A 17,941-nucleotide genomic window follows, 5' to 3' on the forward strand; every position below is an offset into this window, starting at 1 on the left:
CAACACTCCAGCACTGGGGTCAATCATGTTAGTTATTTCAAGTAAACCTGTGTGTCACATGCATGTTATAAAGTGACAGGGTGATACATGAATAGGTGCACAACAGGGCTGTGTATTGGGACTGGGACTTTTCCCACTTTTGCAGATATGGTCTACAGAAACATAAATGTATATCCTTTTATTGGGTCAATACTTTATCAAAGTGATTTTTTATTATTATTGTCAATTTGCACTTGCCTGAAACTGTACAGGATTAACATGAATTACATTATAGGTCGTTAGAAATGCATGATGTATGGCAGTAATTATAAGAGGCCATAACACTGTGATAACATGATACATAAGAAGGTCCTGAGAAAGATTGATGACCATGAGACACCTGTCCCTCCCTTCCAGGCTTAGGTGTCCCAACTCCCAAGCTTTGCCCGGACATCGTCTCGCATCACCTCTTCACTCCTCGTTGAGTGGCTATGCAGGGGCTGTGACGTTGCACAAAGCCTCTCTCTCACTCCTTTCTTGCTGCATCACAACCGCCGCTAGTAGCTCCCTGGCTATTTGCACTGACCGGGGGACAGGATAATCGCATAGCTAATTAGCATAATAATAATAACTCTAAAGATAACACTAGCTAATATCACCACAACAGGAGTAATCTACGGAAACGATTTACATTGAGCTATCCCCTTGGAACCGCTGGGACATGGCCAGGCAAGATCAGGTCCTGCTCTTGGAGCCACAGCACGAACTGAAATTCCGAGGTAAGAGACTGCTGAGGAGGGGAGGGCCCAGCTCTGAAGGGAGGGGGGGAGCCATTTTTGTGAGTGGGGTAGTTAGTAACAGGCCCATTTAATAAGGAGGGGGCCATATGCCCATTAATTTGTAAAATAACAGTGAGCTAGGGAGGAGAATAATTTCAAACGACTGGTTGGCATATTTTCTGGCAGCGTACACAGCCTTTCCTGAACATGAACCTGTGTTAGCTAGCTAGCTAGCTAGCTAGCTATTCATTCTTGCAGCTCCCTGACAAGTCTTTCCTGCTAATAATGTCGAGTTGACCTTCTAGTAACGTTAGTTAGTGCGTTATGTTTTACGTGCATTGTGCAATATCGTTCCAGTAATTTAGGCGAGTCGGTCTGTTTATTATTGTGCTAGCTGTGTTTCAAGCACAATGTCAAAATACAATTACTGGTTGAATCGCAGCTATTATCGTTCATGCCCGACGACAATCATGTCAGTGTAATTATGAGCTAACAATGAATAGCAACTGATTGCCCCCCCAACATGCATGTTGCAAGCATCATGATAGGTAGCTAACGTTAACTAATTGGTCTAGTTTGCTAGCTAGCTAGTTACTGTAATTAGCTAGCTAGCGGTTAGTCTAACCGTTTGCAAGATGGAACTGGGCATTAAATACTAGCTAACGTTAGCTATATTGCTATCTGGCGGTTCTTCTCATCAGTTGTCAAGTGTTGTTCATGACCAGGTGTGGAAAGCAGCAATATGGGTCAGGATACCATATGGACACTTTGTACTGGGCATCCTAAGAATTACAATGTGTCAAATTAGTTAAATATTCATTTATTGACCCCACTCAATAGGCTACGTTCCCTGAAGCATTATCACAATGTAACATTAGGCCATTTTTGAGATACAAAATAATAAATAGCCTTTCATCTGTGTTTGTTGAATTATATATAGGGTCTTTCCACAGTAATTTGAGATGCCCTATTGCCTTGTCAAGCCAATATAATCCATTGCTTAAAGGTGCAATATGCAGACATTGCTCTGCCATTTCCTGGTTGCTAAAATTCTAGTACTTCGCCTAATTTCAGTTTATGTGACAAAACAATCAACGTGTAGAGAATCATTGTACCATATAAACCGCTGTGAAATATATTTTCAATAACCAAAAATATTGTATTTTCAGCTGGTTTAAAGCTGGTTTACAAAAATGAAAGTAAGCGATGCAAAAACTAAACTTAAGAAAGGGAAACATAAATAGAGCACAAAGAACAGATCTATCACTTCTTAGACTTGCATTCAATGAGTGACAGATGTATAACTCACATTTCTATGTGAATTTGGTTGGGTCCCAGGGAAAGTTAAAGCAGCTTTAAACTGTGCTGCTTGTTGTGAAGGTAGCCTTTTTATTTGTCTTGGCTCATTGCAAACAAACTGAGCCCACTAATTGATAACTACGAGAAATATGTTTACCTCAAGGAAATCCCAAGCCACACAGGCCAGTACAGGGGTTCCCAAACTGGGGTTCATAGGCCCCAGGAGGTCTGCAAGGGGCTTTCAGGGTATTCAGCAAAGTGGCAGATATAACTAAAATGTCAAGACTTCTGTTAGGTAAAATCACAATCATAGGTATTCTCTCATATAAGCCTGATATTGTTGTTTTTGTTATTTACGGGGCCTCAACATTAACAAGTTGGGGAACCCAGTGCTAGCAGGCCTACAAAATCATTGTCAATATAGAGCAGGAATGGGCAACTGGTGCCCCTTTTGTAGGTTCGTGGATCAATTTCCCCCAAAATGTAAATTATTTGTATTTTTCAGGGGAAGGTATTCTACTAGAATAGGTGCAATTCTAAGATTTGGTTCTACATCAGCAGTTTTTCTCTCATTATCTTATCTCGTTATGAGATGAGTAATGCAAGATATGGAAACATTTATTCAAGTGCATTATTAAAGTGACTAGTGATCCATTTATTAAAGTGGCCAATGATTTCAAGTCTATGTGGGCAGCAGACTCTATGTGTTAGTGATGGCTGTTTAACAGTCTGAAGGCCTTGAGATATAAGCTGTTTTTCAGTCTCTCGGTCCCCACGTTGATGCACCTGTTCTGACCTCGCCTTCTGGATGATAGCAGGGTGAACAGGCAGTGTCTCGGGTGGTTGTTGTCCTTGATGATCTTTTTGGCTTTCCTGTGACATCGGGTGCTATAGGTGTCCTGGAAGGCAGGTAGTTTGCCCCCGGTGATGCGTTGTGCAGGAGGGTCTTGCGGTTGTGGGCGGTGCAGTCGCATCAACAAAGCAGAGTGGGTGGACACCCTACAATATGTTACCATGAAATTATGGCCATGTTTCGAGAACATTGCAACACATATGAGCTAAACCTTTAATTGAAGCAGTTTTGAATGCCTACTAGTAGTGATATTGTACTTATAGCCAAGTGGGGAGTAGTCTGAGGTTTGTAAACCAGTCATTTTCCATTGTTTGGTAACACCTAAATTACTAATTAAAGTCTTTGACTGGACAGATAATCAAATCACCTAGTCTCTTAGACTAAAATTGGCCATTGAAAGGCAGGCCTGTGTTGACAACAAATCCAGCTGTGTTCCTTTCGGGTTCTTTATAAATCTCCTTATTCTTTATTAGTATCAATTTGGAACCGCACACTCAAGGTACACAGTCTTGCTCTTTCTCAAAAACAAACCTTTCAGATGACACAACAGTGTTAAATATGCCCTTCAGAACTCTCTTTTTGTGCCTGTATTTTTTTCTGCCAGTTGGAAAGCATCCCAAGGCTGTTGTAGATAAGGTATAGGCTACAGTAGTTAGTTGCATGAGTCGTTTCATTGAACGATGTTCCACCAGTTGTGAGGGTTTAAAATTCGCCTCTGTCTTGGCTCAGTGTGCGAAGGGATGTGTCAGTTGCTATGGACATTTACGGGCTGAAACCTTATCTTAGTCTATGTGCTAATTCACACTACGAGGCAGCTCACTTCCACATTTCCATCCACAATGCACCTTTGTTTCCCTCAAACGCAAGGGCTTCCTCTATACCAGCTAGTAGGGCCTCCCTGTGGCTCAGTTGGTAGAGCATGGTGTTTGCAACTCCAGCATGGTGTGTGCAACGCCAGGGTTGGGGGTTCGATTCCCACGGGGGCCAGTACAAAAAAAAAAAAAAATGTATGCATTCACTAGTGTAAGTCACTCTGGATAAGAGCGTCTGCTAAATGACTAAAATGTAAATGTAATTGCCAGGGACCTCACAATACGATATTATCGCAATACTTAAGTGCCAATATGATATGTATTGCGAGTCTATATGTATTGCAATTCAATACTGCGATTTTATTGCGAATTGATATTCCAAACATATTTGCTCACCATATATCTGCTGCAGAGGGTCAAGAGAGAGCCATGAGAACACACATTTTGATCAGTCATGGAAATAAAAGTGCTGAAAACAAATTGTCTTACTATTTACTTATTTTTGGGATGGAGAACTGAAGGAAAATAGTTTTGGTTCAGGCACAGCTGACTAGCTCGGTTTCCTGATAGTGATGGAACCTAGGCTTATGAGTGTTTTAACAATGCATCGTTCCTACAGTGGCCGAAGATGTAGGCCGTTTCCCAAAACACCACGGCACGCAGAGAACGTTGGCTAAATGTGTCAGCAAGACGAAGGAGCTGAATGTGGATTACTGGAAACGGAGGGCCAAGCACGCCCCCATTCACATCGACGGGCTGTAGTGGAGAGGGTCGAGAGCTTCAAGTTTCTCGGTGTCCACATCACTAAGGATCTATCATGGTCCACACACACTAACACATTTGTGAAGAGGGCACCACAATGTTCATTTCCCCCTCGGGAGGCTGAAAAGATTTGGCATGGGCCCTCAGATCCTCAAAAAGTTATACAGGTGCACTATTGATAGCATCTTGACTAGCTGCATCATTGCTTGGTATGGAAACTGCTTGGCATCCTGACCGCAAGGCACTACAGAGGGTAGTGCGTATGGCCCAGTACATAACTGTGGCCAAGCTCCCTACCATCCAGGACCTCTGTACCAGGCGGTGTCAGAGGAAGGCCCTAAAAAGTGTTGAAGACTTCAGCCACCCAAGTCATAGAGGGTGGTACCGATGCACCAAGTGCGGAACTAACAGGACCCTGAACAGCTTCTACCCCCAAGCCATAAGACTGCTAAATAGTTAGTCCGGGTAGCTGTTTGGTTAACTTTTTAACCACCTATATTGACCATTTTTGTACTAACTTTTTTAACTCGTCACAAATGTTGCTGCTACTGTTTATTACCTATCCTGTTGCCTAGTAATTTCATTCCTAGTTGCATGTACATACAGTGCCTTTAGAAATTATTCATAACCCTTCCACATTTTGTTGTGTTAGAGCCTGAATTCAAAATGTAGGGTGTTAACCCATACAATTATTTAATTCAATGTTTATAAAAACAATCCAAACCCTATGTCTTTACCATGTATGGTTCACGATACTAGCAATGGTCACTAGCAATGGTCACAACAAACTAACGTTCTTACTTAATCAACGCTGTTAAGTACAAGCATATCAAGGTTATACTGTTGTAGAGAATCTAATGATTAGTTGACTCTGATTCATAATGGCATAGGGCATATAACTACATTTAGACACAATACTGACAGTATGGAAACTGCTTGGCGTCATTTAGTAGCATCCTCTTGAATTGACCCTTTTTTTTTTCACTACATTCTAGAGCAGTGAGTGAATGCCCTTCAAAATAGCCCCCCCCCTTTCTCAGCCATAGCCATCTACACACAATACCCCTTAATTGCATTTTTGCACATTTATTGAAAAATGAAATACAGAAATATCTTATTTACATAAGTATTTACACCTCAGTCAATACTTTGTAGAAGCACCTTTTGGAGGCGATTACAGCTTTGAGTCACCTTGGGTATGTCTGTATCAGCTTCGCACATTTGGATTTGGGCATTTTTTTTTCCCCCATTCTTCCTTGCAGATTGTTTCAAGCTCTGTTAAGTTAGATGGGAGCGGCAGTGAATAGCAATCTTCAAGTCTTTCACGGATTGCCAATGGGATTTAAGTCCGGGCTTTGGCTTGGCCTCGTACCCATGCACATCGACTCAGTACTGGTACCCAGGGTATATACCGAAGTCATTGTTACTCATTGTGTATTTATTATTACTTTTAATAATACATGTTATTACTTTTCTATTATTTCTCTATTTTCTCTCTGCATTATTGGGAAGGTAAGTAAGCATTTCACTGTTAGTCTACACCTGTTGTTTATGAAGCATGAGACTAATAATACACTGCTCAAAAAAATAAAGGGAACACTAAAATAACACATCCTAGATCTGAATGAAAGAAATAATCTTATTAAATACTTTTTTCTTTACATAGTTGAATGTGCTGACAACAAAATCACACAAAAATAATCAATGGAAATCCAATTTATCAACTCATGGAGGTCTGGATTTGGAGTCACACTCAAAATTAAAGTGGAAAACCACACTACAGGCTAATCCAACTTTGATGTAATGTCCTTAAAACAAGTCAAAATGAGGCTCAGTAGTGTGTGTGGCCTCCACGTGCCTGTATTACATTTACATTTAAGTCATTTAGCAGACGCTCTTATCCAGAGCGACTTACAAATTGGTGCATTCACCTTATGATATCCAGTGGAACAACCACTTTACAATAGTACATCTATATCTTTTTTTTTTTGGGAGGGGGGGGGGGGGTTAGAACGATTACTTAATCCTATCCCAGGTATTCCTTAAAGAGGTGGGCATGCTCCTGATGAGGTGGCGGATGGTCTCCTGAGGGATCTCCTCCCAGACCTGGACTAAAGCATCCGCCAACTCCTGGACAGTCTGTGGTGCAACGTGGCGTTGGTGGATGGAGCGAGACATGATGTGCTCAATTGGATTCAGGTCTGGGGAACGGGCGGGCCAGTCCATAGCATCAATGCCTTCCTCTTGCAGGAACTGCTGACACACTCCAGCCACATGAGGTCTAGCATTGTTTTGCATTAGGAGGAACCCAGGGCCAACCGCACCAGCATATGGTCTCACAAGGGGTCTGAGGATCTCATCTCGGTACCTAATGGCAGTCAGGCTACCTCTGGCGAGCACATGGAGGGCTGTGCAGCCCTCCAAAGAAATGCCACCCCACACCATGACTGACCCACCGCCAAACCGGTCATGCTGGAGGATGTTGCAGGCAGCAGAGACTCTTCCTAGAGCTGGCTGCCTGGCGAAACTGAACAAACGGGGGAGAAGGGCCTTGGTCAGAGAGGTGACCAAGAACCCGATGGTCATTCTGACCGAGCTCCAGAGTTCCTCTGTTTATAAAAACCTGTTTTTGCCTTATCATTAGGGGTATTGTGTGTAGATTGGTGAGGGGGAAAAAAACAATTTTAATACATTTTAGAATAAAGCTGTAATGTAACAATGTGGAAAAGGTCAAGGGGTCTGAATCTGCAAACATTGCAGTCTTGGCAAAATAGATTTCAATTGATTAAACATTAAATTGATTTCATTATGATTGAAATATATGGGCCCATGTAGCCTATATCTTTTAATGCGGTCATCTCAGTTTTATTTTGAAGCATATGTTTATCCTTTGCGTATTTGTAACAATTGCAAAGACTTTGGCAATTATCTGAAGTTATCAGCGGTCACAGAGACGATAAGATCTTCATTTTACGTTTAGCTGACATCTTTTGTGAATAAAGTGATGAGGAAGGGCAAACAAGCATCTAACAACGCACTTAGCTGTTCTATGAGTGGTCTGAGGCAGTTGGTAAATAACGAGCGTTTTCAAGTGCAATTTCAGTAACAATGGTATTTGGGAAACCGCTTGGAGATTTAACGATGGTTCTAATTAGAGGTCGACCGATTAATCGGAATGGACGATTAATTAGGGCCGATTTCAAGTTTTCACATCAATCGGAAATCGGTATTTTTGGACGCCAATTTAGCCGAAATTGTATTTTTATTTTTTTTTTTTACGTATTTTTTTTTTTTACCTTTATTTAACTAGGCAAGTCATTATTTTCAATGATGGCAGAGGAACGGTGGGTTAACTGCCTTGTTCAGGGGCAGAACGACAGATTTTTACCTTGTCAGCTCAGGGATTCAATCTTGCAACCTTACGGTTAACTAGTCCAACGCTCTAACCACCTGCTTTACATTGCACCCCACGAGGTTATGCGAATGCAGTAAGAAGCTAAGGTAAGTTGCTAGCTAGCATTAAACTTATCTTATAAAAAACAATCAATCAATCATCACTAGTTAACTACACATGGTTGATGATATTTCTAGTTTATCTAGCCTGTCCTGCGTTGCATATAATCGCTTAGGTACACGTTGCTCCAACCATAAACATCAATGCCTTTCTTAAAATCAATACACAAGTATATATTTTTAAACCTGCATATTTAGTTAATATTGCCTGCTAACATGAATTTCTTTTAACTAGGGAAAGTGTGTCACATCTCTTGCAAACAGAGTCAGGGTATATGCAGCAGTTTGGGCCGCCTGGCTCGTTGCGAACTGTGAAGACTATTTCTTCCTAACAAAGACAGCCGACTTCGCCAAACGGGGATGATTTAACAAAATCGCATTTGCGAAAAAAGCACAATCGTTGCACGACTGTACCTAACCATAAACATCAATGCCTTTCTTAAAATCAATACACAGAAGTATATATTTTTAAACCTGCATATTTAGCTAAAAGAAATCCAGGTTAGCAGGCAATATTAACCAGGTGAAATTGTGTCATTTTGCGTTCATTGCACGCAGAGTCAGTGTATATGCAACAGTTTGGGCCGCCTGGCTCGTTGTGAACTAATTTGCCAGAATTTTCCGTAATTATGACATAACATTGAAGATTGTGCAATGTAACAGGAATAACGTTTTGTTTTCGAGATGATGGTTTCCGGATTCGACCATATTAATGACCTTTCGTATTTCTGTGTGTTATATGTTATAATTAAGTCTATGATTTGATAGAGCAGTCTGACTGAGCGGTGGTAGGCAGCAGCAGGCTCGTAAGCATTCATTCAAACAGCCCTTCGTATTGCATTGCGCTGTTTATGACTTCAAGCCTGTCAACTCCCGAGATTAGGCTGGTGTAACCGATGTGAAATGGCTAGCTAGTTAGCCGGGTGCGCGATAATAGCATTTCAAACGTCACTCGCTCTGAGACTTGGAGTAGTTGTTTCCCCTTCCTCTACGTGGGTAACGCTGCTTCGAGGGTGGTTGTTGTCGATGTGTTCCTGGTTCAAGCCCAGGTAGGAGCGAGGAGAGGGACGGAAGCTATACTGTTACACTGGCAAGACTAAAGTGCCTATAAGAACATCCAATAGTCAAAGGTATATGAAATGCAAATCGTATAGAGAGCAATGGGACAAGACTGTATCTACCAATTTGGATATCACGAAATTGGGGAGAAAAAGGGTTAAAAGTAAAAAAATATTTAGAAATTACAAAACATTATACAAATATATTTGCACCACACCTGGTTGGTTGACCCTCACAGCCAGCTACGTCCTTCCCAATTCTCCTCCCCCAACCAGTATTTTCCTATTTCCTCCAAACCCTGCTTTCCTTTAGATAGGTCTACTAGGCCCAGGCTGTTGTATACGTTTAGGCTTCTTTTCTTATTGATAGGCCTAATAGGTTAAAAATACCAAATTATTGTCCCTGTGGCACTGAAGTAATTTATTTCCAGATCCTCTAGAACAGGGTTTCTCAAACTTGGTGCATGTTTTGGTTTTTGCTCTAGTACTACACAGCAGATTCAAACAATAAATGAATCATCAAGCTTTGATCATTTGAATTAGCTGTGTAGTGCTAGGGCAAAAACCAAAAGGTTCACCCCTTGGGGTCACCGAGGACCAAGTTTGGGAAACGCTGCTCTAGAAGGTCTATGCCTTCTCCTCTTAGATGTTTTGTGAGCTGAACCTAGTAGGCTTAACTATATGTTTAATCTAGGCTGTCAGTTTAATGGCCACTTTTTTATAGTTCTGTAGAACGAGAGCCATTAGTGACAGTAATACTGGTAGCCAATCCTTTCTTGGAAGTTAAATAAAACCTGCCCTCATATTAAGCCCACTCATGTGTTTTGTTTGTGTATTTTTTTTTACAAAGACTTGATTCACTACAACCGAGCAATTAATGGAACTGCAACTGGACATGGGGCCCAACGATATATGCTTTCATCTCATCTTCTAAATGGCATGTTATTATATTATTATTATTATTATTATTATATTTCTAAATTAGCCATGGCCTTAATTGCATCACCTGCTCTACTTATTCAAATTGAGTAATAACAGCTTGTTTTCAGTTTTCCCCTGACCACTCCCAAATTGCTATTTTCTGAGAAGCTATTTGTTTCATTTTTTGACCATTTTAATTAAAAGCAATCACAGTAAGGTACTCAATTGTTACCTAGAAATTATTTGATATTGAGATGGCAATGGACCTTTTAATAAAACCATTTTTTCTTTTGCTTTTAAAAAAAAAATGGAACTCGCAACAACAACAAAAACGGTAATCTTCATATGTCTTGTAGCGTAGACCCTATTTTACATCATCTGCGGTGTTTGTGTTGTGCACGCCAGCGGTTGAGACACAGCATACTCTTGAATACAGGGTGGGTGTCATGTAAGTATGTGAGTCAAATATATTTTTTTACTTTCAAATGGTACCACAAAGATGGTTGGAGGTCCACACATCAGAGAATATTGACTTAAGTGTGAATATCCATTGTTATAAATTAAACTGTTAATCCTCCATAGGAAAACTATTGAAATAATAAATATAGATAATAGAATAGATATTCCCATTCAATTTGACATTCGACGGTGAATGGACTGACGGCCATGTTTCTGGTAGTAATTGTAAGTTAAAGTTTCAATTTAATTTATATTTCAATGGTGTACCAGCTAAATTGCAGTGGTCTGAAAGGATAGGTCCATTCTATGAATTATATATGATTGACATGACAGCCACCCTGTATTCAAGAGAATGCTGTGTCTCAACCGATGGCTGGCACAACACAAACCCCTAAGATGATATGAAAGAGTCTAAGCTACAGTACAACATTTGTGAAAATGGGAAAAATCTGAATTTACATGTTTTTAGATAATTAATTTTTTTCAAGAAATCATAGAATAGTTTGACAACCCTGATTGTAAGCCGTTAAAAATATATCAAATTCAACCGTTTGTCTTTTTCAGTGATAAAGACATGGTGGGGGCCAACTTTGGGCCAACTTTGAGAACCTCCTGAGTGTTTTGGCATTCATGTCCAAAAAGTCCCTTTCTGACCACTTCTACCATGGGCAAAACATGTATGGAAGGTTTTGTTCAAATCAAAAAGGGTGCAGTCAAAGTGATTTAAATCAGATGGAAGGACCCTAGAGTGAGGTTAGTAGAGGCAACTCTATTATGGTTCAGGCTATAACCAAAGTCTGGGGTTCTATTTTGGTGTTGGCATCATGTGTCAACGTCCATACACCTCAAACGCATGTTGATGAAGCTTTGCTCCAGATAATAATTTCATGGTATAAATTAGGCCTACTGCCCTTTCAGTGACTAGGCCTACACGTCTGGATGTGGGTCATTAGCTAATACAGTTCATAGATGTCCCCACTCAAAAGCATAGGCCCCCTATAGCTCAAAAGCATAGGCCTCCTCAACCTTGGATTAGTATTCAGACTTGTTGTCCTTAGGATGTGTTCCTCTATGTTACGTAATGTGCATCGCCTTAAGCCTGATTTTTGCATTGTAACTTCCCTCTCTTTCTTCAAACCTTTTCCTCATTCTGAAATGGCGATCCGGCACGTGACGGACCTCCGCTTTTATGCCTTTTGATGTGCTGATTCAGTAACATTCATTTGATTAGCTCACCATGTTTTCTCTACGGTTTGCACAGCTTTCACATGCATTAGTCTGTCTGCTTGTGGTAATTTCGTACACTCTCTTTCTGTCAGCGTTACCGCCCATATATCCCGGTGTTATAGAATGTGATAGCCTTGTGATTGGAACCCCAGGTGATATAGAATGTGATAGCCTTGTGATTGGAACCACAGGGGGTATGGAATGTGATAGCCTTGTGATTGGAACCACAGGGGGTATGGAATGTGATAGCCTTGTGATTGGAACCACAGGGGGTATGGAATGTGATAGCCTTGTGATTGGAACCACAGGGGGTATGGAATGTGATAGCCTTGTGATTGGAACCACAGGGGGTATGGAATGTGATAGCCTTGTGATTGGAACCATAGGGTGTATGGAATGTGATAGCCTTGTGATTGGAACCACAGGGTGTATGGAATGTGATAGCCTTGTGATTGGAACCACAGGGGTATGGAATGTGATAGCCTTGTGATTGGAACCACAGGGTATGGAATGTGATAGCCTTGTGATTGGAACCACAGGGGTATGGAATGTGATAGCCTTGTGATTGGAACCACAGGGGGTATGGAATGTGATAGTCTTGTGATTGGAACCACAGGGGGTATGGAATGTGATAGCCTTGTGATTGGAACCACAGGGTGTATGGAATGTGATAGCCTTGTGATTGGAACCCCAGGTGATATAGAATGTGATAGCCTTGTGATTGGAACCCCAGGTGATATAGAATGTGATAGCCTTGTGATTGGAACCCCAGTGGGTATGGAATGTGATAGCCTTGTGATTGGAACCACAGGGGGTATGGAATGTGATAGCCTTGTGATTGGAACCACAAGGGGTATGGAATGTGATAGCCTTGTGATTGGAACCCCAGGTGTCTGTAACCTGCCTGGCTGTCTTCAGCATAGTCTACTTTTAAAACCTAACTGATTTGTCGCTGAGCCCGTCATTGTCCCTCATTGTCTCAAAGCAAGGAGTTGTGACGCATGCCCCCTTTGGGAAAATCCAGATTTGTATTGTGTTGTTGTTAATTTCTTTAATCAGGAAGTTGCTCAACTGTGTACAATGATGTCATTATTGAATCTACCTTTTTAAAGGGCCAATCGGCAATTGAAGCAATAACAAAGTTCATCCCTTCCACTGGTAAACAGCTTATATTTTGGGTTCCTGATGACAGTTGATCTATGCTCATGAGGTATTAATAATTAATATGTTATTTTCTTCAAGAATCAATGGGTACATCATTAATTTAAGTCCAAACATTTATGTAGCAACTGCAGATTGTCCCTTTTAGGCCCACCTCTGTAAAGCCTGTTGTCTGTTAAGTCGCCTATTGTCGGTCTAAATCCCAGTATATATTTAGGTTTGATTAAAAAACGAATAATAATAAAAAGATGGAGGCTCCAGCTTCTCTAACCCTTTTCCTTTTTGGGACCTTGTTCTCCCTCCACAGGTCCCTTCTCGGATGTGGTCAACACCACCCTAAAACTCGCCAACCCTACAGACAGGAATGTGTGCTTCAAAGTCAAGACGACGGCCCCGCGCCGTTACTGTGTCCGGCCGAACAGCGGCGTCCTCGACGCCGGCACCTCAATCAACGTCTCAGGTAGGCCTACGTATTATATTGTGGATCTCGTCGCAAAATTCCAGAAACTTTCCCAATGTTCCCAGGTTTTTCAGAAATCCTTGTTGGAGGAATTGTGCAACCCTAACAGGCCAGGGAAAACTAAGTGTGGATTGCAGTCTCTCCTTGTCTGTAGACTGTTTTCAATGTAAGGAAACATATATGCACCTTAGAGACTGCTGCCCCATGAGCACTGGTCACTTTAATCATGTTTACAGTGTATTCGGAAACTGTTCATACCCCTTTTCCCACATTTTGTTATGTTACAGCTTTATTCTAAAATCTATTAAATAAAACATTTTCCTCAATCTACACACCATACCCCATAATGACAAAGCGAAAACAGGTTTTGCAAATGTATAAAAAATGTAAACCGACACCTTATTTATATAAGTATTCAGACCCTTTGCTATGAGACTTGAAATGTAGCTGTTTCCATTGATCATCCTTGAGATATTTCTACAACTTGATTGGAGTCCACCTGTGGTAAATTCAATTGATTGGACATGATTTGGAAAGACACACACCTATCTATATAAAAGGTCCCACAGTTGAAAGTGCATGTCAGAGCAAACACCATGAGGTCGAAGGAATTGTCCGTAGAGCTCCAAGACAGGATTGTGTCGAGGCACAGATCTGGGTAAGGGTAACAAAATATTTCAGCAGCATTGAAGGTCCCGATGAACACAGTGGCCTCCATCATTCTTAAATGGAAGAAGTTTAGAACCACCAAGACTCTTCCTAAAGCTGCCCGCCCAGTAAAACTGAGCAATTGGGGGAGAAGGGCCTTGACCAAGAACCCGATGGTCATTCTGACAGAGCTCCAGCGTTCCTCTGTGGAGATGGGAGAACCTTCCAGAAGGACAACCACCTCTGCAGCACTCCACCAATCGGGCCTTAATGGTAGAGTGGCCAGACGGAAGCCACTGCTCAGTAAAACGCACATGACAGCCCGCTTGCAGTTTGTCAAAAGGCACCTAAAGGACTGGCCATGAGAAACAAGATTCTTTGGTCTGATGAAACCAAGATTGAATTCTTTGGCATGAATGCCAAGCGTCATGTCTGGAAGAAACCTGGCACCATCCCTACAGTGAAGCAGGGTGGTAGCAGCATCATGCTGTGGGGATGTTTTTCAGTGGCAGGGACTGGGAGACTAGTCTGGATCAAGGGAAAGATGAACGGAGCAAAGTACAGAGAGATCCTTGTTGAAAACCTGCTCCAGAGCGCTCAAGACATCAGACTGGGGTGAAGGTTCACCTTCCAACAGGACAATGACCCTAAGCACACAGTCAAGACAATGCAGGAGTGGCTTCGGGACAAGTCTCTGAATGTCCTTAAGTGGCCCAGCCAGAGCCCGGACTTGAACCCGATCAAACATCTCTGGAGAGACCTGAAAATAGTTATGCAGCAACGCTCCCCATCCAACCTGACCGAGCTTGAGAAGATCTGCAGAGGAGAATGGGAGAAACTCCCCAAATACAGGTGTGCCAAACTTGTAGCGTCATACCCAAGAAGACTCGAGGCTGTAATCGCTGCTTCAACAAAGTACTGAGTAACATGCTGACCGGACGCATCGCAAAATAAATTTAGAAATCCATGTTATTCAATTATTGCACCCACACTGCTTCGCGCGCGCCAACGAGCGTCTGTGTTGCCAAGGGCTAAAATACAACTCCTTTCTATTTCTGACGCAGATCGCGCTGCAAGTCCTGCCTCTCCCATCTCCTCATTGGTTTATAGAAGCAGGTACCCACATCCCATCTCCGCATTGGTGGGTATAAAGACCCACGTGGGTATAAAGACGAAATGTTTTGCCGGTTGTTGTGGTAATACTATGAAAGTGTAGATGCCAATCACCATATAAGTTCAAAGATGAAAAAGCCTGGAAGGAGGAGAGATGACTAGAAACGATTTGGTTGGCCGTTTTATGTGTGGATTAATTGTCGGTGTAGAGGACCTTGTGCATTTCAGGTAAAATAACAACTCAATGTTTATATCCCAGGACAAATTAACTAGCTAAATTGGACAAATTAGCTAGCAAATGCAAGCTAACTAGCTAAATTGCCATACATGTTTAATGCTTTTCGACCTGTTCCCAAATTAATGTAATTGGTTCAGAGTTTGTTTTGATATTTTAATCTGCGTGTCATGATCGCGTTTGGTGTAGGGGGACAAAATAAATGTATGCACAGTAGCGCACGATGGCGCACACTCGCAGCCAGTTTGGGTTCTGTGTAAAGGGTCTGAATACTTATCTAAATGTGATATTTCACCTTTTTTGGGGGGGGGAGGGGCAAAACATTTAAAAAATCTGTTTTTGCTTTGTCATTATGGGGTATTGTGTGTAGATTGATGAGGGGAAGAAACTTTTTAGTCCATTTTAGAATAAGGCTGTAATGTACCAAAATGTGGAAAAGGTCCAGGGGTCTGAATACTTTCCGAATGAACTGTTCATACCGTTTTCCACACTTCATAAGTATATACTGTACAGTCGTGGCCCAAACTTTGGACGAATGTTTAGCCAGTGAGTTTTGTTAGCAAAATCAGAACCAAAACCATTGTAGTGCCATTGTACCTGATGCACAATGCTAATCTAAATATGTGCTCAGACATTCAATTATCTGGAGAGCTTCACCAACTGTGGGAAAGTCTGGATTCTGAAGTGTGGTCTCCGAAAAGTGTCATACTTCCTGCAGGAAAAGAATGCTCCGTAAAATAAGTAGAAATAAGGCAAGCCAAACATGCTGAGAAAGGTTTCCTTTCAGCGTAACAGGGTTTCCAAACCTCAGACATTTCGGTGGGTTTGTCTTACTAATGCCCTGTGACAGAACACTTGATCCAGTCTTTAGAATGTACAGTCGTGGCCAAAAGTTTTGAGAATGACACAAATATTAATTTTCACAGTCTGCTGCCTCAGTTTGTAGGATGGCAATTTGCATATACTCCAGAATATTATGAAGAGGGATCAGATGAATTGCAATTAATTGCAAAGTCCCTCTTTGCCATGCAAATGAACTGAATCCCCAAAAAACATTTCCACTGCATTTCAGCCCTGCCACAAAAGGATCAGCTGACATCATGTCAGTGATTCTCTGGTTAACACAGGTGTGAGTGTTGACGAGGACAAGGCTGGAGATCACTCTGTCATACTGATTGAGTTCAAATAACAGACTGGAAGCTTCAAAAGGAAGGTGGTGCTTGGAATCATTGTTCTTCCTCTGTCCATCATGGTTACCTGCAAGGAAACACGTGCCGTCATCATTGCTTTGCACAAAAAGGGCTTCACAGGCAAGGATATTACTGCCAGTAAGATTGCACCTAAATCAACCATTTATCGGATCATCAAGAACTTCAAGGAGAGCGGTTCAATTGTTGTGAAGAAGGCTTCAGGGTGCCCAAGAAAGTCCAGCAAGTGCCAGGACCGTCTCCTAAAGTTGATTCAGCTGCAGGATCGGGGCATCACCAGTACAGAGCTTGCTCAGGAATGGCAGCAGGCAGGTGTGAGTGCATCCGCACGCACAGTGAGATGAAGACTTTTGGAGGATGGCCTGGTGTCAAGAAGGGCAGCAAAGAAGCCACTTCTCTCCAGGAAAAACATCAGGGACAGACTGATATTCTGCAAAAGGTACAGGGATTGGACTGCTGAGGACTGGGGTAAAGTCATTTTCTCTGATGAATCCCCTTTCCGATTGTTTGGGGCATCCGGAAAAAAGCTTGTCCGGAGAAGACATGGTGAGCGCTACCATCAGTCCTGTGTCATGCCAACAGTAAAGCATCCTGAGACCATTCATGTGTGGAGTTGCTTCTCAGCCAAGGGAGTGGGCTCACTCACAATTTTGCCTAAGAACACAGCCATGAATAAAGAGTTGTACCAACACTTCCTCCAAAAGCAACTTCTCCCAACCATCCATGAACAGTTTAGTGACGAACAATGCCTTTTCCAGCATGATGGAGCACCTTGCCATAAGGCAAAAGTGATAACTAAGTGGCTCGGGGAACAAAACATTGATATTTTTGGTCCATGGCCAGGAAACTCCCCAGACCTTAATCCCATTGAGAATTTGTGGTCAATCCTCAAGAGGCGGGTGGACAAACAAAAACCCACAAATTATGACACACTCCAAGCATTAATTATGCAAGAATGGGCTGCCATCAGTCAGGATGTGGCCCAGAAGTTAATTGACAGCATGCCAGGGTGGATTGCAGAGGTCCTGATAAAGAAGGGTTAACACTGCAAATATTGACTCTTTGCATCAACTTCATGCAATTGTCAATAAAATCCTTTGACACTTATGAAATGCTTGTAATTATACTTCAGTATTCCATAGTAACATCTGACAAAAGTATCTAAAGACACTGAGGTAGCACACTTTGTGAAAATGAATATTTGTCATTCTCAAAACTTTTGGCCACGACTGTATTCTAGTCACGCATAATCCTATATAACTACTGGTGTCCAAACCTTTTCTATCCATATATTGTCTATACTCACCATCATATACACTGAACAAAAATATAAGCGCAACCTGTAAAGTGTTTGTCCCATTTTCATGAGCTGAAATAAATTATCCCAGAAATGTTCCATACACACGCCTATTTCTCTCAGATTTTGTGCACAAATTTGATTACATCCTGGTTAG

At 41.8% G+C, this 17,941-nt stretch overlaps 1 protein-coding gene across 1 annotated transcript in view; it reads left to right on the top strand.

Annotated features, from left to right (window-relative positions):
- The first annotated feature begins 483 nt into the window (after positions 1-483).
- LOC115150077 (vesicle-associated membrane protein-associated protein B) overlaps positions 484-17,941 on the top strand; it is a 39,852-nt gene continuing 22,394 nt past the window's right edge. The window contains exons 1-2 of the mRNA XM_029692984.1: positions 484-758; positions 13,131-13,283. Of these exons, the coding sequence (XP_029548844.1) occupies positions 701-758; positions 13,131-13,283 (211 nt within the window). The 5' untranslated portion in view covers positions 484-700. The remainder of the gene's footprint in view (positions 759-13,130; positions 13,284-17,941) is intronic.

The sequence above is a fragment of the Salmo trutta genome, chromosome 16 (genome assembly GCF_901001165.1).
Source record: "Salmo trutta chromosome 16, fSalTru1.1, whole genome shotgun sequence".
In the NCBI taxonomy this organism is placed as follows: domain Eukaryota; kingdom Metazoa; phylum Chordata; class Actinopteri; order Salmoniformes; family Salmonidae; genus Salmo; species Salmo trutta.